The 27,856-nt window shown below is 35.9% G+C and overlaps 1 protein-coding gene across 1 annotated transcript; it reads left to right on the top strand.

Annotated features, from left to right (window-relative positions):
- TMX3 (thioredoxin related transmembrane protein 3) lies at window positions 1-27,856 on the top strand. The gene is made up of 16 exons (XM_054284637.1): window positions 1-68; window positions 282-336; window positions 5,015-5,054; window positions 6,045-6,168; window positions 9,285-9,330; window positions 10,420-10,500; window positions 11,418-11,517; window positions 11,763-11,840; window positions 14,092-14,158; window positions 16,118-16,216; window positions 18,247-18,304; window positions 19,015-19,068; window positions 19,397-19,453; window positions 22,816-22,945; window positions 25,117-25,185; window positions 26,574-27,856. The coding sequence occupies exons 1-16, from the start codon at window positions 20-22 to the stop codon at window positions 26,838-26,840; spliced, it is 1,374 nt and encodes a 457-aa protein (XP_054140612.1). The 5' UTR covers window positions 1-19; the 3' UTR covers window positions 26,841-27,856.

Genomic DNA, 27,856 nt, shown 5'->3' with positions numbered 1-27,856 from the left:
GTGCCGCGGCTCTGTCAACATGGCAGCGGCGCTGGGCGGGCGGCCGCGCTGCCTCCTCTGGGCGGCAGGTGACGGGCGGGCGGTGCCGGCTCCACCGGGCTGGGCTGCAGGGCACAGCGGGGAGCAGCGGCGGGGCTGGGCGGCGGGCAGCGCTTGGGCAGGCAACAGTGTAGGGAAGCGCAGGTGGGGGCAGGAGGGAAGGGATGCTGTGAGCTGGCGTGGGTGAGCACCCCGGGTTGGTTCGGACATCACTCACGGAACCCTTTTCCTTCCCCTCGCAGTGGTTGCACATGTCGTGGCCTCAGGTGCGGGTTTCGTGGAGGATCTAGATGAGTCGTAAGTATTGGGGTGTCTTGCCTAATTGCCAAGATATTGTTTGTCATCTTGTGGGGAACATGACCCCCGACTTTGTGCGTGGTGTTCTTGTCGGGAAAGCTACACTGGAAAATACTGTGATTTTTGTAGCAGGAAGGACAGAGAGGTTGTGGCCTGAGATATCATAGAATATTCTCTGTTGGAAGGGGCCCAAAAGGATCACTGGAGTACAATTCCTGTTCCTGCACAGGACTCCCAGAAAGTCACACCATGTGCCTGAGAGTGTTGTCCAAACCCTTCCTGAGCCCTGTCGGGCTTGGTGCTGTGGCCATTTCCCTGGGGAGCCTGTTGCAGAGCCTAAGCACTGGATGGGTGTAAAACGTTTTCCTGATATCCAACCTAAACCTCACCAGCACAGCCTCATGCTGCTCCCTGGAGTCATGCCACTGGCCACCAGAGAGATCAGATACTGCTCCTCTGCTTCCTCCCCTGAGGAGGTTGTACACTCCCATGAGGTCTCTCCTCAGTGTCACCTATTGAGGAGATTCAATTAATGAAGCTGAGGAACATTTTAATTTTTCTTCTTTAAAGCTGTTACTCTAGGTTTTGCCAGAAGTGTTCTTAGGCTTCCTTGCTTGTTCTTTCTTTCTGGAAGGGTAAATACATTGGTGTGTTGGTGCTTGCCCCAGGTAAAAGCTGACTACATTTAACCAAGTTCTTCATTAGAGTTTGCAGCCTGGCTGCCATGAGGGGTTTGGAAAATGAGTCTAAGTGTGTTCATGCGTGGCCAGAAACAAAAAGAGAGAAAGAGGCTGCAGGACCAGTTCATGGCTGCTTGAAGTGCCAGTAATATTTGTGTAAAAATGTGCCTTTATAACAGAATTAGTCCCAAGACTGTGCAGGAGTTGAAGTGGCTGGTCCTGCCATGAGCTTGGCTGTGTAGTGTCACTGTTGGTGTACTGGTTTGCTGTAGCAGTTTGGTAGCTACATAGTTGCTGTTTCCCATGAAAATTACCCAAATGTTTTTTGGGGGGTTTTTTTGGTCAGATTATCAGGTTGATATCAAGTGCTACAAAGTGCAGCATGATTGTTGGACTTGAAAGAGAAGGTGTGACTGGTAGGGAGGAGAAGTTGGCATTAGATGACTGCTTTGGGATAAATTCAGCCAGTTAGAGGTGATGTTTTCATGAGGTTTCAGTCCACAATAAATTGCATCAAAGAGCTAAACTGTCAGGAAACCACTCACATTTTCACAATACTGCTTGTTAATCATAAGATCAGGTGAGATGTAGTGATTTTATGGGTGAGGGGATGGGAACATATGGAAGAAGTTCTCAGGAGAGACACAGCAGTGTCTCTGGTCTTCTGAAACAACAACTGAAGCATGGGAACTGTTTGGACTTGATTTTCAAAGCTTGTTTTTAAAACATGCTCGTATATTCACGGACTGAAGATGCATTCACTTAGCCTATCTGTGCTCCTACATCATGTTCCTGTATCATGTTTCCACATGTGTATGTTTAAATATATTTGCTGTTCTGGAATGAAGAATCACGATTCTGTTGTCATATAACTTTTTAAAGTAACTGATAAAAGGAAATCTTATTTAGGAACACTTGAATTTTTCAGTTACAGAACTATATAGATGAATGTATTTCCATTCAGAATAAGAATTGAAGAATTGTTCAGGCAGGTTTTGTGGGGGTTTTTTTGAGTGTTTCGTAGGTAGCTGGCAAGTAGTGACAGAGGTCAGGACAACAAATTTAAGTGAAAATCAAATTTATTTTGAACAGTTTAAATTTTAGTTTAATTTTGCTCCAAGCCGGGGAGCCGTGACTGCTGAAGTTTCAAGTTTTCCATTTTATAGATGCCAAAACATTATGGACATTCTGCTGTTGCTGGAAGCTTTGTGTTCTTTGGAATTTTAGTGGTTGTAAACAATGGGGACTAGTACAAGGTGCAGGTCCCTTTCCTAAGCTTTCAGGATTTAGGAAAACAAGGAGCAGAGCAGACAGAAGTGCCCAGCTGGGCTGTGGGAGGGGTGCATAAAATGAGCTGTGGTTCCTCTTGGCTTGTGCTGCTCTGATAGCAGATCTGCTGCCTCAGGTCAGTGCTCATACTGTGATGGGTGTGGACTTGTTCTAGTGGCATAATGAAGCAGATAAGTAACCTAAATTAAAAAGGAAGTGTTTTTCTGTCTGTGGGGTGGCTCAAACCAGGATCAGAAGCATCAGAAATGGTGCAAAGGGGAAGCAAGGAAGAGATAGAGTAGTGGGTTGTTTGAAGGCCCTTGGAATTGTGACCTCAGTGTTCAGTTTTGCTTCATGCTGGTTTCTTTTAATTGTTCATGATTAAGTGGGGGCTGAGAGAACATTTGATCATGTAGCTGGGAAGATGTATTGGTTTGAGACAAATAATTTTGATTCAAGAATGTGCAACATTTATGCCGTCTTCCTATCAGTGTGATTGTGTTTCTGTCAGCTGACAGAGGCTTGCACAGAACAGTTAGAAGAGACACTGAAATTTTGTGCCTGGAAAGCTTATTTATAGGGCCTAGAAACAGCATCTTCAGAAAGTGCTTCACTGCTCATTTGTAGAGAGATTTCTGGTGAAATTGTCGAGAAATTTCAGCAGTGTGAAAATGAACTTCCTTAGTATTGTCTGTTAATTTAATCATTGATGTTGGCAAAACTAGAGTGATAGGGTTTTGTTTTGATAGGGTCTTGTTATACTTCAGATTTTAGTTTCTGTGGAAGTTGATTAGAAGAATGTTGAAATTTTTCATTACTATAAAAAGTACAGTATTTTTTATACAATATTAAACTCTGTTGGAAAGCTCAGCCTCCAGATGTTTCATTCTTGCTCTCTTTTCTTTCTGTGTGCTGGCAAGGTAGCAGTCTACCTTCTCAGTACTTTAATGCTCTTTACAATTTGCCATAAGAGTTGTACTGTAGCAGAGGAAGGAGAACATTTAATTGTAAATTCTTCTTATGCAAAGAAAAAGTGATGTGCTAAATTGAAGCACAGCCTAGGATCTTATGATTCAGTAACTGCTTTCTGCCTCTTGCATCATAGCCAATTATTTGGAATTGTTATTGGAAGTTAGCTGTAGCTCTGTTAGACTTCTCAGGAGATGCTGGCCCCTTAGTGGTTCTTTCATTAGCTCTATAGTGCTTGGGGTGGTGAAGTAAATTTTTAGTGAGGTTGTCAACTAAGCAATTTTGTGACTTAAAAATGTTGCTTTCCTTTAGCAGTTCTGTATCATAGTCTGCAAATACCTTTCCTGCTGATGTACAGGCACAGCAGCCTTGGTATGCCATCAATAAAATAGGCTGGAATTTACCAGTGAAATGCTGCAATTCTGAGTTTCAAACACTCAACGCTATAATTAGATTGTATTCATGATTTCTGAATTATTTCTGTCAAACAGCAAGCCAATTATCAGCAGTTGTATTTCTTCAAGACCATTATGGAGTGTTACAGATTCATCTTTAAATGAAATATAATAAATTCTGCCTACTGCTGATGGGCCATTTATAGGCGTGCTGCATATTGGGAACTGACAAGTTGAGCTATAACTTGTATTAATTGGATCATAGGTCCACGCTTATGCATAATTGTATGTAAATATCTCATTTTGCAAGAAGAGTGGTGCAGTTGAAATGTTGTACCATGTATGCCATAGTGTGTGACTTTAGTCCCAGTCCTAGTCACTTACAAAGTCTGTCTTGTAGAAAAATAAACCTCAGGTTAAAGTTCCAGCTAATTTAATTCTCCACACAGAACTAGTCAACTAATGCAGTAATTCATATGATGTTGTAGTGACAACAGTGAAATGTGTAAGCAGCATTTTGGGAGATACCAAAGAACTTTGATTTATCAAGCTTAGTTTTGTATTAGAGATTTTAGAATTCAGTGACAGATTAACAGTTAATAAAACCAGCCAGTTAATTTAAATGCCATTTGTCTAGCATTAAGAAAATTCAGTAGCACCCCTTTATCTCTGGGTTTTATCAATAACTTGATCATTTTTATTCCATTAACTTGATTTCTTGGTTGTGTGCAACTTTAATAGAACTGTAAACTGACACGCCTATAGTAGAATTTTAAAGGAGGTTGAATTAAAATTGCTTTGCATGTTAATATTAAAGATAATTTAGTTTACATTTAGTAAAGCTAAGATTAACAGTTTAAGCCAATACTCAAAGAGTCTGTATTAGTTGGTATATAAAAATACAACCAAATACATTTAATATATATAAATATATTTAATAGATATTAACCAAAAAACCAAATATATTTAATATAACTAAGGCAATTGAAAAATACTTCTTCCCACTAGATTCCACATACTAGTCAAATATCTTCTGTGTGTTTTGGTGTGTGTCCTTATTTCTTGCTGTTTTTCTGTTTTGTTGTTTTGGGTTTTTTTTTTTCTTAGGAAATAGTTAGAGAAACCTAATTGGCACAGCTGTATGTGTAGTGTCAGGGACAGGGGCAATATTACACTAAAAAATAAGCGTCTCCTCTGTTTCTCCACCCTCAAAGAAAGAAACAAACCCGAAATCTTTTATCTATGCCTTTATATTAACCTAGAGAGTAGAGTTTTTCTGTTTCATACATGCATATTTTATATGCATATATATACACATATTTTATATTCAGAAACATAATTTATTGCTTTCATTCCCCTTTCCAGGTTTAAAGAAAACCGTAAAGATGATATTTGGCTTGTAGATGTGAGTATCTCAGAAAAATGGGAAGTTCTGCTGGTGGAAATCAAAAGACAGAATGCACGGTGCTACACACTGTAGTCAGGCTGCTTCATTGCTTGGAAAATTGTTTGTACATGATGCAGAAAAGCTTCATGACAGTGATTCTGACAGGATAGATAAGCAATCTGTCTGCTGTTCAGGGTGAGCCAGGAATAGGCTGAATAGACTGCTGAATAGGCTTCAGTCTATGTTTTGCAGTCCTTTACAAAGGAAAGCAGATTACCTAACACACTCAGGAGGTGATAACCTCTGTTGAAAATTTTTATAGTTCCTTTCATTAAATATATCAGCTGATTTGTGTTCTAGACTTCTGTTAGCACTGAAAGACCAAATATATGAGACCCCTGTTACTTTTCTAAATTGTTTGGAAGGACTCAGTGGCCCTTATTTCAGGGACAAAGAGTTTTTAAAAAGATTGAGTTTGCTCGTGAATGAGGTAACATTTCTTTTCTCACCCAAATATGTACTGTAATTCTCAAAATTCTGTTACTCAGATTAGGGATTTTTTGAGTGGGAAAAACTATATGAGCTACTTCAGAGTTATCAGCAGTGTATAGCAAAACAAAATCCAGCTTTTGTTCAATTGTGACCTTATCTTGTTATACGGAAACATTGATATCTTCTGCCTGTTGACAAATTCATATTTCTGAATAGATTGTTTATATGATCTTTTAACTTTCAAAAAAAATGTTATCATGCAGTCTGTTCCTAAATAAGAAATCATATAGTAGTGCAGCAGTTTAATGTATTCTTTTCAAACTTGTGCATTCATGTTAAAAGTAGGACTAAATCATAAATGCTGCTTGTCATGCTAACCTTGTAACTTGCAATTTAATTAAGACATAAAGAGTACCATGACTGGAAAATAAGTCTTGCTAATAATTTGAGGGTTAATTGTAGAATCAATTTCTACTAATTTTTTTTTTTTTTTTGTGGAATGTATTTGCTTCTCAGTTTTATGCACCTTGGTGTGGCCACTGTAAGAAACTGGAGCCTGTGTGGAATGAAGTGGGCATAGAAATGAGAAACATGGGTTCTCCAGTAAAAGTTGGGAAGATGGATGCAACTTCCTTTTCTAGTAAGTATGGTTTGTTTAGGGGTAATTTCATCACAGCCTCTGTTTTGAAACAAATTTTTTTTCTTGTAGTTGTTCTTCTGTGTCATAGCACAAATACACAAACAGTAATTGTAAAAAAATTTCCTGATTATTTTTCCTTCCAAAAGTGACAACTTGCTGTAGTGTGTGCTTTTTATATGCGCATTTGTTTCTGCTTGAGTAGGGAATTCTTCCTGACAAATGGAAAGTAAAAGCTTCTCAAAGATCTGCTTTTGATATGCCTCTTAGAGTACTGTTATATAAGCACTTTTGTGTGGTGTGTCTCTGGAGAGCATCCAGTTTTAGGTTCCTTCTGTTACTGCTGGAGGAGTGCCCGTGCTCTTGCTCTTACTCATTTCAGGTAATCGGTCCTGAAACTCTTTCACAAAGCCTGCTGAAGTAACTGAATTCATTGCATCACTGATCACTGCTCAGCTGATTTCTTCCCATGTTTCTCTGTAAATGTCTTCTCAAAGAACTAAATTTAGTGCTTTCAGTGCTTTTTTGTTTGCTGATGCCTTTCATATGTATCGACCTTTTCAGAGAAAACCGCAAACCTTCGCTGCTCAGAGAAGTGGTTTGGGTAGACGTGAGAGGATTGTTGAATGCTTAACAGTACTTCCTTTGTGTTTGTGTGCTTCTTTATTGTCAATTTGCTTAAATCTATGGTGAACCAGGAGGATACTTAAAAGAGTAGGTATAGGGAGGAGTAGGGCCCAAGTGAGATCTACATGTAGTAAAATTTTGTAAATACCTGTAGCGTTTTTAGTTAATATTCATTCAACCTGATTATTCAGGTTTGCTGTATTTGCCTAAAATGTTATGCAGAATATTTTTCTCAGTGGTATTCCAGTTTTTCCTGTGCTTAGATATGGGAGAGTTTGGTCTTTTGAGATTAAAATCATTTTGCCTCAAAGACCAATTTATTGTATATATCTTTTTCTATAAAACCAAATAAATATGACTTCATGTTTCATCTTAAAGATATTATTTTCTATGGAAAAGTAAGTCTGGAGAACTAGAAGTTTCAAGTTGGTGCAACCAGGTAACTTCAAAACTGGGAATACATTTCATGGTTCTCTAACTTTCCAGTCATGTATATAAAATTCTAAATCATATAAATTGTATAAAGTCTTACCCTGAAATATTTGTATTTGTCATCCTGTTACTGAAATCTCGGGGTTTATACCCAGAACAGAATTGGTACTATGTTTTTGATATATAATTAATTTTTACTTATATAAAAATCACTAAAAGCTGCAAGAGTTCCTTTGTGCCCTGGAAAAGTTTTTCTTCTCAGATTTGCTACCGGTTTCATAGTGTCTGATAAATCTTTTAAAATAGTTTTTTGCTCTCATTTTGAAAGAGGAAATTTTACATCTGAATACAAAAAACTCAACTCAGCTTAATACCATTGCAGTCTAAAGATTCTCTGAAATCAAAGTAATTCAGTCTTGAAAACATCAGTAGGAAATGCAGCTGCAATGTGTACATGTCACTAGGAAGGAACGTGAGTGGTTTGCTCTGCATAGGAATATGAAGGAGTATGAAAGAGCTGAACTTTGGGAAGCTTGTTGTCAGAGAGCTGAGATCACAGGTGAACATATAAATCATCCAGTAAATGTTACCTCTGGTGGCTCTGTGGAATGAGGATACAGCTCTTGCATCAACAGAGCAGTCACCTGCTGTGGTATCAGTTTAATTTTCAAGGTGTTTGGCCTCAGGAGTCCGCTGTGTGTGAGCAGAGTACAAATACATCACATCTAGGGCTGGCACAATTGCTGCTGTTTGCCTGTACTATATCAATACTAGTATTCCTGATATCAAGAAGTAGAGGTGATGTAAGTAAGTAATTTCCATGAAGATGAGAGAATTTTGGTAATTCCCATGGCTGGAATGTTTAAAAAATTATTAAAAGTTTTCTCTTCTCATTCTCCTAAGCGCACACAAGAGCTGTACAAGGAGAAATAAACTGTTGACAGCTCTTGTGATTAAGTGCTCTAATACACATTTTAATTTATTGTAGTAGAGCTGTAAGAGAAAAGGATCAGAATCAAATTGATCCTCATGTGTATTTCTTAGAACAGTTGTCTTTGATTAGATGCCTGTAGGTGAGCTGCTGGCTTTATTTGTAGTGCTGTGCAATAAGGTACTTGCACTCGATCTAGGTGAACAACCTTGGGGTCAATTTCTAAACTCTTTGCACACAAGGCATCCAACATCTGCTTGCTGTGGCGTGTTTTTGTAGCTTCAGAATGATTTTGTAACAAGCATTGATTCTAGGTGCTTTCTGAGTGCGGGGATTGTTACACAACAGGGAGTTGCACAAGTATTGCCACAATTTTAGACTTATTTAATCCTTTTTTGAGACTGTGTAGTTTAACTTTTGGAAAAAACTGAATTTGGTGGAAAGTATAGTTGAAGGTGGCTGTTGCTATGTCCACAAGTGGAAGGGTGGTTGCAAATTATACTCCTCCAATTGGTAGAAGCAAGATAAGTTTTTAAAAAGATCTGAGGTGAGGAAAAAAGTTCTGCAGTTATTGTATTTTTAATCACTTCAGTAAACATCAGGTAAGTATCTGATTAGAAAGCACCTGCTTCTGGTAAGGTTCAATGATAGTAGACATTTACTTGTGTGGAATATGATTTAAAAACGTTTTGTAATAACTGCAGTATGATTCTGCACTTCTCGTTAGCCATTTCTTTCAAGCATTAGTATTTACAGCTCTTCATCCTCAATGCCTAATTTTTGCCTCTAAATTTTCTGTCAATTGTATGTGCATGTTCACTGCATGCTACTTTTGGTGAAAGCAGACCAAGCATGTCTGTCTAGAGGATTTCTCATGACATTTGAGTTGTGGCACATGAATTGGGAGGCTATCCTGGCACCCTGCAGCACCTCTGAAAGAAGTCTAAAATTTAATGATATAGCTTAATAACAACAAGCTTTTCCTTGTAAGCAAGTAAAGTAATCCATTTTAAACTAAGTGGTATTTTTTTCATTTGTTTTTGTGGCTTGAATAGTAAAACATGTTTAAAGATTAAGGTAGGAGAGAAAAAAGTCTTGGTTCACTTTGGCATGAACTCATTTCTTTCAGGTATTGCATCTGAATTTGGAGTGCGAGGCTATCCAACCATTAAGCTGTAAGTCGATCCTTCCTATTGAATTCCTATCAATGATTTCATGACAAAAAATTAAAAATAGCCCTGTCCATTTAGAAGTTTCAAACCCATGTAATGTATAGTCCAGTATAATGTCACGTTAAATAAAGATTCAGTGGTTCTGAGTACTTTTTACTGTGGACATACTGGGGATTTTAGCGGGTTATTCTTTAAGCAAACAGAATTCCTAATAGATGATAATAAGTCTTGTCAAGTTAGTTTTCTCAAAAAAGGAAGCAGAGATGTTCAGCTTGATAATCTTTAAGGATGAAAATTTTCATGCCATATAGAGGAATTGAAAATTCCTCTGAATTTCCTAAATCTCTATGGATTTAAAGAAAGCCTGTCAGAATTAGTAAAACTGACTTGGATACTTTGCTAATGCAAGCATGCTACATCCCCTCTCAACAGAATACTTTAACCTGTATTATATATATTATGTATATATGTATGCATTATATATATGTATTATATGTATATATATGTATATATATGTATATGTATGTATACATATATGTATTATAATACATATATGTATATATATGTATTATATTATATAGAAACCTGACCAACACTTCACTGAAGCATAATACATAAATTTGAAAGGTTTTGCAGATCATTTGATACATTTCAATTATAAAAATCATTTAAGAAGTGTATATGCTTTCCTTTTACTAGGACTAATCCCTGAGTAGTATAGATGTTGAGTGGGTTGGGTTTGGTTTGCGTGTGGGGTGTTTGATCATTTTAGGGAGGCTTTTTAATATGGTCATAAACAAGTGTTCTATGTGTTCTAAGTGTTCTGAATTATCTGTATGCTTACAAAGTGAGCACTGTGCACTAGAAGAAAGAATTGTGAAAGGATTTTAAGTATTTCAACAAATCAGTGAATCAGATACTGTGTAAATAAGCTTTTATTCCATAATACCATTGTATTGCATTATTGAGTTTTATATTTTATTGACCACTTCTTTGGCTTATCACTGACTGTAAACATGAAGGTTGAGAAATCTTGTATGTACAGATGTAGTTTAGATGATTGCTTTTCTGTTCTTTTTTTTGTCTGTCTAGCTTGAAAGGTGATTTGGCCTACAACTACAGAGGACCTAGAACCAAAGATGATATAATTGAATTTGCTAATAGAGTGGCAGGGTAAGTATACTCTTCTCAGAGACCGGTTCTGCTGACTTCAGACTTATGTGGGACTTTGAGGTGGGCCAAGACTTACTTAAAAAGAGCAAGATATTGAAATTAAAAACTATAACATAACATCCACAATGTACTATATGTGTGGCTGCACGGGAGACTGGTGCTAAGTTAAGATTATTTATTTCTAAGGCCACATTTTCTGGGTGTTGTGCTTACATTCAGAATTTTCTCTCTCAAATGATGGAGACTTTACTGTGGCCTTCCACTGTATAAAGACATCTCCTAAGAAAGACAGTTTTTATCAAGGTCTGTACTGACAGGATAAGGGGAAATGATTTTCAACAGAAAGAGGATAGGTTTAGAAAAAATATTAGGAAGAAATTCTCTACTGTGAGGGTGGCAAGACACTGGAACCAGTTGCACAGAGAAGTTTTGGATGCCCCATCTGTGCAAGTGTTCAAGGCCAGTTTGGGTGGGGCACTGAGCAGCCTGGTCTGGTGAAAGATGTCCCTGCTCAGGGTGGCAGGGTTGGACCAGATGATCTTTAAGGTCCCTTCCAGTCTTGGCCAGTCTGTGATTCTGTCACCAGTAAAAGGCATGCATGTTTACATCGTAGCAGCATTTTGTATTAAGATCTGAATTTCATATTTTAAGTGTCCTGTTTGATGAACCTAATATGTTACTTGGTTGGGGAGCGGGGTGGGAGGGAATGTTCTTTTTTTCTTTTAGTATAAAATATAATAATAATAATTCTTTTAGTAATAAATAGAAAAAACTAAATTAATTTTCTAAATGTTGGAATTTATTTTTTGAAAAACATTACAAAAAACTGTATGACATTTTCTTGTGAATTTTTATGTGTTTGGGTTTTGCAGGTTGCACAAACTGAGATTTTTCTATGTCTTTGTTTCCCTTTCCAGACCTCTCATCAGGCCACTTCCTAGCCAGCATATGTTTGAGCATGTGCAAAAGAGACATCGTGTACTTTTTGTGTATGTTGGTGGTGAATCTCCTTTAAAGGTTTGAACCTTGATTAAATAAAATTACTTCTCTTGGCTATTTAGGGAGTCATTTTAAAAATCTTTCAAAAAACTGAAGTGCATGCTTGTAACAAATTCTTGGGTTTTTTTACATTTATCTTTTACAATCTTATGCCATAAATATGTTTTCAAATTGCTCTTTGAAGATAAAGTATGTGACAAAGCTTTTGTTTGACACATACTAAAAGTTCAGATATTAAAAAAACATTGTTTGTATTTTTTCAGGAAAAATACATTGAGGTTGCTTCAGAACTAATAGTTTATACATACTTTTTTTCTGCCTCAGAAGATGTGCTGCCAGAGGTAAGCTGTTTCCATTCCTACTGCTTCCCCAGAAATGGCATTTTTCTCCTCATCTATGTAATTTTGCTGTTTTGATGGCAGAGAGGTGGCTTTTTACAGTATGTTTGGCTTTGGTAGATATCTGGGTAATTACACTGAAACATGTAATGTTTGACTCTACATGGGAAAATAATGCAACCCAAATTCCAGTCTGTCATCGCTTTGTTTGAATTAATATGACTGAAGAAGGCCAAAATACCTGTTCAGTCATATTAATAAAATTAATCAGAGGATAAGCAGAAATCAGTGTGGTCCACAGAACTTGCTCAAGAAAGTAGATACGTGGATTTTTAGCCAGTGCAAAACTCTTGTTGCTCCCAACAGTCTTTTCACCAAACACTTTTAAAGCTAATTAGGAGGTGTGCAGCATGAATTACTGCTGTTTCCTTAGTTATCAGAAGTAAGTGAAGAGGTAAGTTACTTTCATCTTGTACAGTACAGCTGATCAACAAATTAATCTGCCTCAGGCATCAGCCAGTCCAGTCCACTGGCTGCAGAATTCTCTTGTGGCTTTTTTTAAGGCTTCTGTGATAAGGAAATTGTTTACAGTTCACCACAAGGGTGGAAAAAATTGATGTTACTGTAGTGAGTCTAAGCATTGTTGCTTACTTGTTGTAACAAAATTAAAAGACTTTTTCATTTATTGTTATCTCCAAGTGAGACCTAAGTCTGCCCCATGCCTACTTATATGTGACGTTGATGTCACTTGGTGATTAATGGGGTAACAACTAGCATAATTTGGTTTGTTGTTTTGTGGGGATTTTTTTAGGCAGCTGCATTTTACAACACCATGAGTAGAACTGGCCTCATTACAAATAGTGTATTTGTTAGTTCTCCAGAAGCCTTGTATCAAAAGCTATACCTTAATTTAAATATTGCTATTTGCACTTCAGCTCCAGCTGAGCAAGAAAAATACTGTTCAGCTGTGTAGTGGAAAGAGTAAAAAAGGCTGGAAGTCTTTGAGGTCCTGTGATCACACTGATGTAAGCGGTGAGCTTTTTTCCCCACAGAAGATAATTTCCCACCAGTGTCATTTAAGCTGAAGTAGTGATGGTGTTCAGTATTCTATGGAGAGAAGCAAAAATGTTCAGAAATTTGTGGTTGTGAGTTGTTATGAGCCTTTGCATTACACTGTTCACTGTTAGGCTTTGTTTCATCACCTTAGGTAATACTGTTCCAAGCTTACAGCATCTTTCACAAGCTTTAAGGTGTACACAGATTGATTTGTCCTTCAACGATGTTAAATTAGGTTTTAGGCAAGTGAGAGAACAAAGCATCATCTGGGACTACCTTCTTGATTGTTCATATCAGCTATTATATTGTTTATAAATTACTGCTTTTAACTTTCTTCACTTACAAGAAAGTTAATGCAGAATGACAGAAGGCATGTCATTTGGAAATGATGCTGTCCTTTACCTTTCCAAAACATCAATAAATCAGATGATTCAGATTACATGATCAAAATTAAGCTTATGATGCTGTTCTTTCTTAACCAGAATGCTGTTAAAATTTTAGCTTAGAATTCTAGCAAGCTGTAAGAAATAGATGCAGTATTTTTTTCTATGGCAGTTCACTAAAAACATGAGCTGAGTATAATTTTTTTGAGTTCCAAGAAGAAAGATTTTACAGCTTTTTTTTTAGTATGTTTCTGGCCATCTTAAATACTATGTTTAGCATGGTAATACAGACTTTTGTCTAAATTAGGTCTGTTTGCAGCCCTGTGTGCTGAAGCTTTTTTATATTCCCATCAGTCTGAAGCACAGGAAATAGCCCAGATTTAGTGGCACGTGTTACTGGTGGTACTATTTACTCTGCAAAATTGAGTGTCCATTTAGTGGAGGCAGCAGTATGACAGGTATGCTGACAACAGCACAAATTGGGAACTGAGAGCATGATTGATAAAACCCTCAAGTTACAATTTCCTAGCTAGAGTCCATGTCCAATCCATAAACTGTTCATGCTACTGCAGATCGCAGTAAAAATCACATTTCTTTTATGCTTTGTGAGATCCACCTCTCAAAAATATATTTATGTTGCATTATTTTTAATATACAGAAGCTGATAAATTTATCTTAGTACATGTAGACAGAAAATATTTAGGTATACTTAGAGATTTTCCTCATGAACTACATTTACACGTTTTCAGATGGGGTTTTTTTTGCTTAAAAATCTTTTAATCTTCCATGGATTGATTAAAACCTGACTCTTTCAGTATGTGACATTGCCTGAATTACCTGCTGTGATGGTCTTCAAAGATGGAACTTACTTTGTTTATGATGGTAAGTAAAAGTGGACATTACCTTAAGACAAGATATTTAAAGCATATATGGAGAAACTGGAGGAGTTGGGATTTTTTGAAGGGTATGTAGGGATACTTGGAAATTCTTCAGTTTTAGGATAAATAGCAGCTCTTTCTTGAAGGAAAAGAGATAAAATTTACTAGTTCTTCCACAACAAAATGCAAGGAATTTAGCATTGCAAAGAATTTTGCAATTTTGCGTTTTGCAATGCAAGCAATACTGAAGTTGAAGTGGTGATGTTTGCTTTATGTTTTCAGTAAGATGTAGCTTCCAATATTGCAGTTTTGTCTGCATTAACATACTTAGAAAAGTTACTGCTTCCCTCACTGTACAAATTCACCATATACATAGACTACCTCATTTGTTCAGTGTGTATAAGCTGTAGAAAGGCCACCTGAAACTAGTAGTGTTTTATAGCATTGCTATTTCTACAGTGTGTATATGCAGTACATAAGGCCCGTACACCTGCCACTGCTGTAAAAGTATATCTGTGTATATGTGTGCACATCCATATAAAAGTATTATATTGTGCTCAGACTGTACCATCAGGCATGTTAGAAGCACATACACATACTCAGTTACATTGCATAGCCTGGGCTTGTAGGCACACCACTTACTTTCAAAAGCATCTCCTCTTGATTCAGATTGTTTCAAATGCAAGTTTCCACTTTAAGTTGGAAGGACATCACTCAGAGATCATTCTGCAGGTTTAATTTCTTAGGATAAGTAGTATTCTTTGTGACCTTATAGAATGGATGTACTTGTCTTCCTCTTGAGTTTGTTGTTTCCAAATAAAAATTCACTCTACAGCCTCCATGATTTGCATTTAATTCTTTTGATCTCTTTTAGCTGTTCGGGAGAAGGAAAGCTCGTCAGAGAAACACTTCTTTTGCTCTGTGGCCTGCTTGCTTTTTCCACACCTTCTAAAACAAATACAAAAACTGTAATAATTCAGGCCTTTAATTTACTTTGTAAAAATTTTACTTTTTCATAATGTACCAGAAATATTATTGGAAGTCAGATAATGAAGACGCATTTTAAGAGGCTGGATAAAGTTTTATGTGCAACTGTTAAAACTGGCAGAAATATGAAGACCTTGCTATAAGGAAAAAGTTATAGCAAAATGCACTTCATTGCTCTGACCTTTGTCTTGTTTTTGTTTGGGCTTTTTCCTTCTCTGTAGTAGGGGAAATGGATGCAGATCCATGGGATGTGTTGTGCTTGGAAGTGCTTGCTGCTACCTCACAGCAGATAATTGTTAACCTGAAATTATTGATACTTCAGTCTTTATAATTGGATTTAAGACAAATTATTTATTGTGCATTTTTTCACATGAAGTGCAGCATATATGTATATATGTTTTACTTTTTACTTGTGGTTTAGATCTAATTGATGGTATGTATTAGAATTTAATTCTTAATAGGTTAACACATCTAGGATCTTAAACTAGCCTTCAGTAGTTTGTCAGTCATACATGATTATTTGTTCATTTACATTCACAGTGCTGTTTAATGCATCTGCTTTTTTTTCATGTTTCTGTTTCATTTAAGGACTATCACAAATACTGCTTTCTGTATTTTTGTATGTCTACTTGACAAGTCATGTACACACACCCCTTTAAAAGCAGGGTTTAAACCTGTTACTTTCTGCACTGAATCACAGTTAGCTTCTAATATAGTATCGTTTCCAATCCTTGATTTGGAAAATAAAATTATCAAATCAACTTTTCTTGCTTTTCTACAATATGCTTTTTTGTTCAGTGATTGAAAATAGCTTTAGAAGTTTTAAAACTTGAAATGCCTGTAGAAGTGTGATAATTGATGTAACAAAGGTAAAAGGAAAAATGGAAAAAAATAAGTGATTGTCTCAATAGTACTGAAATAGTAAATCTGATGGCCCATTTCTTAAAAAAATTAATCCTTTTTTTTTTAATGTTAGAGTATGAAGATGGTGATTTGTCATCCTGGATAAACCGAGAAAGATTTCAAGGCTACCTTCATGTCGATGGCTTTACACTGTATGAACTTGGAGATACAGGTAAGATGCTGCTGCTAAACCATTTGACACTATGTACTAAACAGTAAGAAAAGTCAAAAGAATACTAAGAACATGTTTTTAAACTTTAGAAATTAATATCAGATTAGAGTAGATAGTGGCAATCTTTTGTTGATGTTGGACTGACCTGTGACTAGAGGTTTCAAGCACAGTCTACACTAGTCCATTCCTCACAACATAGAAGTTAGTGTGTCTAATCCTGTGATAATCACAAGTAGGATTGTGATTATTAAATTAAAGTCATTAATTTAATTTAATTTAAGAGCACCTTAAATTTTGCATAAGTTTCATATTACCTCTTGGAATACAGGGAATTTTAAAACTAGATTTAGAAGTATCAAATTTAGATTGCCCAGATATGTTGTGTCTAGGGGGTTTAGATATCTTTGAAATAGATGTGGCAAGAAAGGGAGAGGAACATGTGTTGAAGTGGACTTTTCCCAGAAAACTTCAGCTTTCCTTTAGCAAAAGTTCTGCAGGTCAGATGAAAATTTTGCAGCCAGGTGACCTCTGGAAAAGACACATGACTTGTACTGTTCTTAAGGTGTATACACACTGAGGTACCAGTAGAAATACTCTTTAATTGTTGATTTTTCCAGGCCAGGACATCTTATCATCTGTATTCCATTTCAAAATACTTAGATTCAATCAACACTGAGTTCTTTCAGGTTTTAAAGAATATGAAGTATCTATGTTCTTACATGTTTATAAAGCTAATATTGATACACCTACATTTTGAATCGTTATTTACAGAAATGCTGTTGTGAGTTGTTTAAATATAATGTATTTCTTCCTGTTACATTTTTGACTAACAGTTCCTCAAATAACTGAAAAAACCCAACAAAACCCAAAACTTTATTAATACACTGGAGAAGCCATTATTTACTTTAAAGAGCGTTATGTATTAACACATAGTACCTGGAATTTATTTACATAATCTTTTATAGTCTAAAAGGTCATTAGTTGTCTACTGGTGTATTTGTTAGGCTTCATCTTAGGGTGGAAAGAAATGGGGAAAAAATGAGAATTGATGTATGGAAGAAGTGGAATAGGGAGAAGCTACTGCTTTTTCACAAGGAAATACGGGAAAAAATCATAAATTTTGCCCTTAAAACCCTTTAGTATTACTTGAACAAGAGTGACTTTTTATTTTTGAGGGGAATGCTTCCTGTGGCATGGTGATAGGTAGGAGCTGAGCAATTGATGGTCTTGATGGGGGAGGGTTTTGAGTGAATTGTGGCATCTGGAGAGAAATGAAAAATCAGCCCTCTGGAGCCTTGGGTTAATCTGATGACTGACTGCACTGTTAACAACTCTGCTTTCCTAGCTGCAAGGGCTTGATCTGGAGAAACTTTGGGCAGCTTTTTAAACATACTTTTATATCTGATTGACCATACTACTCTTTGGGTTTGGAGATTTTTTTTGTTTTAATCAGAAAAGCTTCACCAAGTAAATCTTGAAGAGGTTGGTATATTCTGGTGTTGACATTTAAGCTTCTCTGACAGAGGGCTCTGAACTAAATTTTGTTTCTGATATCATGAATTCTGGGCTATGCCAGTAAATTTTCCAATTTTTTTTCTAATGCTCACAACAATATGAAAAATAATTGTTATTAAATCTATACAATAGTGATTTAGTCACTTATAATCAGTTTGTAATTGGTGCTATATAATACAGGTCTCCATAGCCTCATATTTAGGTATATGTAAATATGCAGCTTGAGTAGGAAATTAATTTTTATCTGCATTTTCTCCCTTTTGACTTCTTTGTATAGATAGGCTTTTCATGAAGTGGTAGTGGTGTGGCATTGAGCTCCATCTTAATTTATTTTGTGTAGCTTTAAGACCACAGCTTGGTCAGCTTGAAGAGGCTCTTTGGCTCTGAGGCTTTTTTATACTTAAACATTAATTCCTGTCCCTGGAGAGTACCTGATCTTCTAAGTTGACATATTTCCCATTGGAGAATGTGTGTTTCTTTGTAAATGGTTTCAAGAATTTTATTCCTTATTTTAGGAAAACTTGTGGCTATTGCAGTCATTGATGATAAAAACTCTTCAGTGGAACATACCAGGTACAGAATTAAGTATTGGTGACACTATGGGAGAAGTGTGCTGGTATGACATAGGGAAGTTTGGAAGTTGCTTAAATATTGAGAAATATAGGTTAAATGAGTGGGTTCAACTTGTAAATGTTCTGACTTAGTGTACTAATTTTACTTAATTTGTGGCTTGGTTGAAGCTCATGTGAGTTCACTGAGATGGTGGGAGTTCCTGTATCACTTTTTTGCCACTTGTTAATGGGATCACAGGAGCAAATGGTGATCTCATAGCTTTTAAAAGCTGTTGTGTCACCTTTTAAACAAAGACAAAAGTGCTTGAGTTCAGATGACTTTGAGATGAACTCAGTGAGTTTAAACAAATGACTGTACTTCAGTTCACTCACATTGAAAATTAAGCTTGTGATGCTTATGTATTAGTTGTCCGTGGAACTTTAAACAAAGGGATGTTTTTGCTGGGGTTGGAGTTTGCCAAAGAGGCTGAGAGGAACAAGACCTTCCCTCATCCCATTCTGGGTGCATATACAGACTAAAAAAATTCTGTTCAAGTACTGTGCATGCTATTTTCAACGTTTAGGAACTAAGCAAGATGAACAAGGTGTTTTTTTATAGTCCTTTTTGATGATGAGGTATGAGTTGCTGCTTACTGGGGAAATCTCAATGTTTATTGTTTGTATTTAGAAGGAATTTATCTTGGATATCCATGCCAATTTTTTTCCTTTCAGATTAAAGTCTATTATTCAGGAAGTTGCCAGAGATTATCGGGATCACTTTCACAGGTAGGGACTCTGGGACACACATGGGACTCGGATGTTTTAATACTTCTTCTGCATTAATCTTTCTAAGACAGCAGTCACTTTTTTTTCCTAAGTGAAAAATGTTACAGTGTGTGCTTTTATATTTTTATACTGATATTTAATAGGACCATTTCATTAACTGACTGTGTTTGATAATGCTGTGTTCTAGATCATCACTTTTTTTGAATTACATTCCTGAGTGTGTGCTCTCATTTTCAGTTATAGGAAAAATATTAATGGAGAACTTCTGCTGAAACCCACTATTGCGTTTTCTTTTTCATAATTTTATTTGTAACTGCTTCTCTTTCAGGGATTTCCAGTTTGGCCATATGGATGGAAATGATTACATTAATAGTTTATTAATGGAGTAAGTAAATTCTTATTTGAATATTCTTTCTTCAGTTGTATTTGTTACCAAATGTATTTAATTGATAATAATCTTACAGAAAGTTCTTGGCTTTCATGACTTAAAAAAAACCACTGTCATCAGAATTCAACCTGTACTGTAGTATTAATTAATTGTTAAATTAAATTATATAAATACATAATTTAATGTTAGATGTTTAGCTTACTGATAATGCTGATTAACAAAGCTTATCTTTTAGGTCTACTTTGTTAAATTACTGTTAGAGTTGTGAGGCTTTCATTCTTGGTGTATCTTTATGACATGCATAGAAATGCACTTCAGCAGAGAAGCATAGAATACGTGGAAGATGCTGTCTGCACTTGATATGCACATGGTGTATTTTGAAATATATAAATGGTTTAACAAGATGCTTGACAGTTGCCCTTACTATGATCCTTTTCTAAAACATGCATAATTAGAGAGTTGAGTTGCTTGGCATTTGTAGTTCACTACTTCTTCTCCTCTGGCCTTTGGAGGTCTGAAAGACAGGAAAACCAGGAGTCAGTATTATAATTCTGTAAGTTTTCCAAATCCATCTCTCGGGGATCAAAACATTAATTAAGCATGTGTTCATGATCCTTAAAGATTCTAGAAGCTTCATATGGACCCAAAAGCACAAGGTCTGTATTTCTCTAGAATGTCTGTAGATTAACTCCTGCTTTAAAAACAATTCTCTCCATAAAAATTATGTGATTTGATTGAACTAGTGCTTTATAATTGCCAAAAGTGAGACCTCCCTCACTTCCTTAATTGCTTCTCCTGTGCAGGCTCTTATGTCTGTCTGCTGAGCTCTTTCATCCTGTTTATCTGTCAGAAAAGTGTCTGGTTTTTGTCTGAGCAAGTAGGGAAGTTACTTTGCTGATTCAACAATGTGAATGTTATTCCCTTCTACTCTGTTGAGTATCAGCACAGATGTGCAGAGAAGCAGGGAAGGGAGATGAGATACCTGGAGGAAGGAAATTAAGGGAAAAAAGACAGAACTGCCACTTGGAGTGGTAGTGATCTAGTGGCAAGGTCTGTTCAGCTGGTTTGTTTCACTGAATCTGCAAAATGCCTGATTTTATTATTTGTAGTATATGAAAAGTTCTGGTTCAAGTACTCACCGGCTTTTAAGTATTTTCTAAACCCAGTGTATACCTTTCAAGCATGAGTAGGAATTTGCAAAAGAATGCAGCAAATAATGTTCAAAGCAGTGGCTCTTCAGGTGGCTACATGAATAATTCGAGTTTAAAAAAAAAAGTATTGCAGCTGCTTCAGTGTGTCACCAGGTGGCAGCAAGTAGAAAGAGAAAAAATTGGAATAATGAGAAATGTATCACAAAACACTTTTTACTGTGCTAGATGCACATAGGAACAAATTCTGATTTCTTTACAAAGGACAAAATATTATATGATTTCTGGAGATAGACTAAGACCTTGCAAAAAGTACATTTATGAACTTGACTGTTACTCCATTAGTAGACATTATAATTCTTCTGTCTTTTCAGCAGTATATGAACATGCTTTTGTTGGATTAGAAATGGTACATTTGCAACCATGCACAAAAGAAGAAATCAGAATATTATGTATTTTAATTAAAATACATAATTTTGCCTAAAATTTTACTTAAAAATGCATTTCAGTATTTTACTGAAAGCAAAGATGCAGCTTTTTATAAGCTAAGGTGTGTAATATCACTGTCAGCTATGTAGAACTCTCCTCTGCTCTTGAAAGTAACACATTAAATGTGCTTTTGTGAACTTCTGTATAGCATAAAGAATCTGTACATGGAGGTTACCTTTCAGCTGCTCTACCCAATTCCAAGAACATCAGTTATCAGACTGTTAAATGCAACAGAAGCACTGCATCTAATTAATAAAACTTGTTCTGTTTTGCTGGAAGGACATATTTTGGCAGGAATTGGGAACTTGTTACCAGATGCTTGCAAAAGCAGTGACTTGGTTTGAGTGCCTTCTACTTAGATTTCTTTTTTGTCCCTAGTAAGAAGTGAATAAAAATTTCAAGGTGAAATGTTGTATTTATTGACTCTTATGTTGCAGATTGCCTTGGTGTACAAAGTGGTGTTATTTGGGTTTTTTTTCTAAAGTTTCATTTAAAGGATGGCATTATTTTTCTATCCCTGTAATTGCCCTTACAGTTTTTGGGGTGTCACCATGATTTCAGCTTCAGTACTGGAAAGAGAATCTGCACCTTAAATCTTTAAGCATTCAGCTTTCTAGAAGTTCAGAAAATTGGCATATATTAATAAACTTTTTCACTTTTAGGTTTGCATTTGAATTTAAATCAAAACCAAAAGCCCCACCTAAAATGTGAGAGAAAATTTAGGATAATTTCAGTGACTCCGAAGAAGAATGGACATCTTGAATAAATAACCAGTATTTTCATTAAATAACTTACTATGAATTGATAGCCACAGATAAGACTGAAATCATCATCAATTTTACATGTAGTACATGCAAATGGATGGGGCACATTAGACAAGGGTAAAAAGGTAGAAAAAGGAGGTTTGCATTGCTTCTGCTGTGGAGGAAATACTTGAATTCATTACTGACAGAATTATAGAAAATTGATAAAGACTACAGGAGATCTTAAACTTGTGTAATATATTTAAATCTTTCTTTTTGAACAGTGTACTTTTGCAGTATTAAAATTTCTTAACCTGATCTTATTTTGAATTTAGTGCTAAAGCAAGCAGGAGATTAAACTGGTTTGTGGCCAGAGATAATGTCTAACATTTTCTTCTTTCCGCTTGTGATGTATGTGCACATGAAAGTTAACTGCTGAGTAATAATTCTTTAAAAACTCTGTTCCTCATAAACCATATCTAAAAGAGCTGTAGAAAAGCTATGCTTGGCATGGTTTCTTCTTTCAACTGGACCAGCAGATGTTGATTGGTAAAGGTGATCATTTAGACAATGATTGTGTGGGATTAAATTTTTGAGTTACACTTCTGCCTTTGTTAACTTAAATACTTAATGTATTTTGTATACAAGGCTGCTATTTGTGATCTCTTACTATTTGCAAAGTCATAAGGTACCTGATTTTCTGTTGCTTTGGGTATGTAAAATGCTGTAAGCTTCAATAGTGTCACTGACAGAGATGTGAAGGAAAACAATATTAGTGAGAAATGCGCCCATACCATTCATGTCCATACCATGCTATACCATACCTTTTCTCTTGCTTTCTTGTTTTTAAAGAATTTCTACAAAGAGCACATATGAAGATTAATAGATTACCTTTTGAAATGATGTAGGGATTACTTGAATTGGAATATTTTATATGGTAGTTGTTTAAATAGATAAACTGTCTCTTTTATGTTTCCAGTGACTTGACAATCCCTACTATTGTTGTATTGAATACCTCCAATCAGCAATATTTTCTACCACATAGGCACATTGAGAGCACAGAAGACATGGTTCAATTTATTAACAATATCCTGGATGGTACAGCTGAAGTAAGTCTTCATAGTGGCTTGGAATATATTGGTTAATGTTTATTTCCTTAGATGCTAAAATAAGGAAAAAAATTTGTTACTCTGATATTTATGTGTGTGTTTAATATTCCTGTCCTGTCTTACTGTCTTGGGTGCTGTCACTGAATATGTGATTGTAAATTCTGCAGTCATGCTCTTACATGTTGTACAAAGCAAGCTTTCTTTTGTTTATAGCATAATGGTAGACAGCTTCTTTTGATATTCTTTTTGCTGGTGCAGTTATAAATGGAGAGATTTTTATTCATCTCCTGGTTTGCATTAAATGCATTTGTTTAAAATTTTTAATGATAGTGCTTAATTGAACTGCACCTTTTCTTTTGGGTGGAAAATTAATAAATCAAATAGCTGGAGGAATTACAACTTCAGAGTCAAAAAGCCAGTATTATACTTGCTTTGGATGTTAGAAATGGACACAAGCTTACTCCTCTCTGCTCTAAAACTAAAAAAGAGCTGTCGTTTGTTAAAACAGCCAAGTTAATTGGAATTGATGACTTGGATATTTTTGGGTATTTATTCCCTCAGTGTACTGTAAGTTGAACAGAAATCTGTGTTGTGTGGATGAGGAAAGAGGTCATGGAGCAGAACTTTCATTTGTGCTTCTGGGGAAAAAAGGTTTTGCCATGAAGGGCAACTGATAGTTAATAATTTGGCTGCCTCCTGGGAGAAGCCTGGTTTTGGTTTAAACCCCAATTGGCTGTATATTGAGTGCTTCCTGTGTTAGCTGAATCCCACTTTACTTCATGCCGGCAGTTTTAGGTCATTGGCTGGTAATGGCAAATAATGCAGAAGATATTTGTCATATGGGGTTTATTTCTGTTTATTTAATCTGCCTGGTTTTTGTAGAACATGGTATAGGTGGATTTATGTGCTGTTCAGGACTTTACTGGCCATGCTTTCCATTGCAGTGTGAGGGGTATTGCTATAACTTGATGGTTCTTTATTCTTGAGTTCTCGCTTTTTTAATGGTTTTTAAGTGCATTGAGTTATCAGCATCAATTAGACTCTAATTGTATGTCTCTTTCTGGTTGAAACAGCAAATGTAATTGGTTTCTGTCTGATTGGGTTTTTTTACTTAGAGAAGAATCATTTGTGATGCCTTGTGTTTGTTGCTGTATTGTCAGTTAGGTCTTTCTATCTTTTGTTTGCAGTATCTCAGCTAGAGTGATTAAGGTCAGTCTAAATTCACATCTCTGTACAATACAAAAATACAAAAATGACTTCATTTAAGCTGTCTATATTTAAGGTGTCTGTAGACATAAAATTGCACTACTTTGGCTGCATTCTCTGCCCAAGAAATTGTGCAGCTCTTGAGGAATGAGAGTCTTCAAAGTATGCTGGTAAACAACTAATAGGATGCAGACTTTCTGAACCACAGAGAAGTTTCTGAGCAGTCTGGCTTTCCAACTTCTCTTCCTTGGGAAGTTTGGATTATTCACCTGGATGATACTGTTATTCTCTAAGACTCTGTAGGTAACTTTTTGCAAGTCATCTTTGTGGACTTCTTTTGCTGTTTGGGGGGTTTTTGGTCAGATCATGTGCTGATGAGTTGACTTCCAAATATGAGTTTGTTTCTCTGGCTACCAAGGAAGGTGAAAACCAGTCCTGCTGAGCAGAAAGACTACCTTCTGGTTCATGTAGTTATTTTGAACACTGCTGAATTAGGGGGCAGTGTAGGTATAGCCTGTCATTGCTTGACACAGGTTTTATTTATTACACGTTCATATCTTCTCTTTGCTTAGTTCTTAGATGTTTCTAACTGTGCTGTCGTAATCTATAAGTGGATATTCCACATATGCAGGAAAGTTCAGAAGAACTCTGCAGTTCTACCATTGTTACATGGGACAATTGCTAGTTTTTGTTAGTGTTTCTTTATCGTAGGAGAGAGTGTCAGCCCATTGTCCAAGTTGGCACTGATTGTTTAAAACAATTGTGAGAGACCTTTTCATGAGATTGCTGAATAATCTTTGTCCAAGTTTGCCAAGTGGGAGTGTCTGGGCATCATGAGATATAAGAATAATTACTTTTCATTTCCTTCTAAAGGGACTTAAGATTGCAAGGTCTGAAGAATGAACTTTTGGAATCATAACTGAAAAGTGTCAACAGTTTTGACATGGTTCCATTTGAAATTTCAGGCACAGGGTGGTGATGGACTTCTGCAACGAATCAAGAGAATAATCTATGATGCCAAGTCTACTATAGTGGTAAGTTTTATTTTTCATTGAATTAGATGGTGCCCTTGTCAGTCAGGATACAAACACTTCCATAGGGTTTTAAAAATATTTTTTATATGAGTTGTTTTTATTGTATATATTGTGTATGTATTATAGGTATATGTATAGGTTTAACCCAACTTCATTAAAGTTTTTAATAACATGTGTGATAGATAAATATTCATAACATATCTTAGTTTCTTCATTTTTCACTGCTTTTCTGTATGCCTGACATGTATTTTAAGGGATAGAACAGAGAGAATTCAAGGTCTTTTCTTTGACCCTTTTGACATCCTTACCTGAAACTGGATACCACTTCACTGTTCTAAGGAATGTTGCATTTTTGTTTAATTACTTAGAGTGTAAGGGATTAAATACTACTGTTTGTGTAGTTTTAAAGCAAACATTTTTACTATATTTCTCATAAGTTAATTATGCTTAACAAAATTTTGTTGGGAAGATGTACACAAATCCATTTCTTTTCTTCTCCTATGCAAGCAAATAAACCTATGCTGTGAATTTAAGTTGAAATTCACTTGCTTCTAAATGAGTGTCTTCCAAACTTCTGTGAAGGTAAAGTGTTTAGCCACCAGTTTCTGAAAACATTGGTCCTTCTTCCTGTGCCATTAAGCTACTCCTCAACAGTAAGCTCTCTAGAATTTTTCTGCAGACTAATTTTTGACAAGAAGACACAATTAAGAGTTGAAACTTTTTTCTTCAAAGTGGATTTTAACGCCCTTAGAACAGTTGTTTCTAAAACTTCAAAGAATGCATAGGATATGCAGTTGGCATGTAAATATTAGCTATCCCAATGCAATATTGTAATACTGAATTTGTGTCATTTTTTATGAACTTATAGTAGAAATTGCTGAAGTTGAGGGCTCCTTGTCATTTTTACAGAAGAAAGCAGACAAACCTTATAAAAAACCCCAGAAAGCAACAGCAGTAATAAAACCCAAAACCCAAACCATACAAGCAGAAAAATCAAAATAACGCATCCATTAAGATGAGAGGACACAGTCTTGAGTTGTGCCAGGGAAGATTTAGGTTGGACGTTAGGAAGAGGTTGTTAACAGAAAGGATGATTGGGCATTGGAATGGGCTGCCTAGGGATGTGATGGGGCTCACCATCCCTGAAGGTGTTTAATAAAAGACTGGATGTGGCACTTGGTGCTGTGCTCTTGTTGGTGATGTTTTGTCATAGGTTGGACTTGATGATCTGAAAGGTCTTTTCCAACCTAGTTGGTTCCGTGATCCCTCTAAAAAAACACTGATTTTAATTTTGGATGTTTTTTGAATAAATACACAGAGTGATAAGAGAAGTAATGCAGTAACTTTGTATATTCACTGAAAGTGGTTTTTACTTTCTATTTCAACAGTCTGTGTTCAAGAGTTCACCACTGCTGGGATGCTTTCTCTTTGGGTTACCCCTGGGGGTCATCAGCATCATGTGTTATGGAATCTGCACAGCTGATACAGAGGGAGAGGTGTTTGAGCATGAGGGAGCCAAAAAGGAAAGTGGTGATCGAGAGCTCACAGATGAAGGCAGTGAGGAAGAACAAGAGGAGGAAAAGAATGGAAAATACACAGAACTTTCAGATGGAGAGCTTAAACAGAAAGACATTATGGAAAAGAAAAAAGACTAACTTGTTTAGCAAGAGAATTCTCTAGAATTTCCAAATAGACTTATTTATTGGCGGTTGTCATTTATTGGTTATCTTCATGAAAGAGGATCGTTTTATCTGCATAATGGTAGTTTTGACTTGCATGTATTCACATTTTCTCAGAAATTGACAGAAAAAAAATGGATGTTCTCTTAATTGTCCTTAGTAGATTAACAAAGAGCAATTTAAACTGAAGAAATTTTCAGATACAGTTCTATACCATTTTTGTAAGAGTTTTAAATTGTTCATTTCCAAAACAGAGATAATGTTACTTGACCTTACTGTACGTGATGAACTGCTATTAATATAGCCCAGCTATGCACTGAATCATATAAAATTAAAGCTGAAAACAAGGAAAAGTTTAGAGAGCTGTAAAGTGTTTTAGAGCCTGATAGCTGAAGACAACTTAAAAGTTTCCTAAGAAGTCACATGTTCTACCTGTTGCACGTTAGTATGGGAAAACAAAACCAAAACCAAAACAACAAACTTTTCTATTTCCTCAAATTAAATGTAAATTTTTGGGAATTGGAGGACCGTTCTGCCATAGCAGTCAAGAATGTTTACTAGATACAGAATATGGGAATTATATGCTGTTTATTAGTGCTTTAGCAGCTAAAAATATTGGAAAATTATGTTAAAAACCTTTTAGAACATGATTGCCTGGTAATTACTTTCTGTGAGTGCTTGCACACTTAGAGTGCAAAAGCTCTGTAAGATTTCTGAATCCACAGCACAGCTTGATACAGGAAGACATCAATATGAACACCTTCTGACTATTTGTATAATTCTCTAATGACAAGCTTTATGAATGGTGTTTATTTATTTTACAGTGTGTACTTGAGATTGTTATGTATCTTTGAGATAGGTAGTTTTGTTTGAGACTGTTACCTTCTCTGTAGGAGGGAGTTAATGAAGCTTAATATTAACATTGGTAAAGATTGATCAGTATAAAGCATGTTTGTTACCTGTTTCATCATAAAAGCTACTTTTAATACAAA

The sequence above is a fragment of the Melozone crissalis genome, unplaced genomic scaffold (assembly GCF_028551555.1).
Source record: "Melozone crissalis strain CALT ecotype California unplaced genomic scaffold, PUWL_Pcris_2 ptg000042l_1, whole genome shotgun sequence".
NCBI classification, from domain to species: Eukaryota; Metazoa; Chordata; class Aves; order Passeriformes; family Passerellidae; genus Melozone; species Melozone crissalis.
The sequence above is the reverse complement of the archived record's forward strand: the minus strand, read 5'-3'. Positions and strand labels throughout refer to the sequence as shown.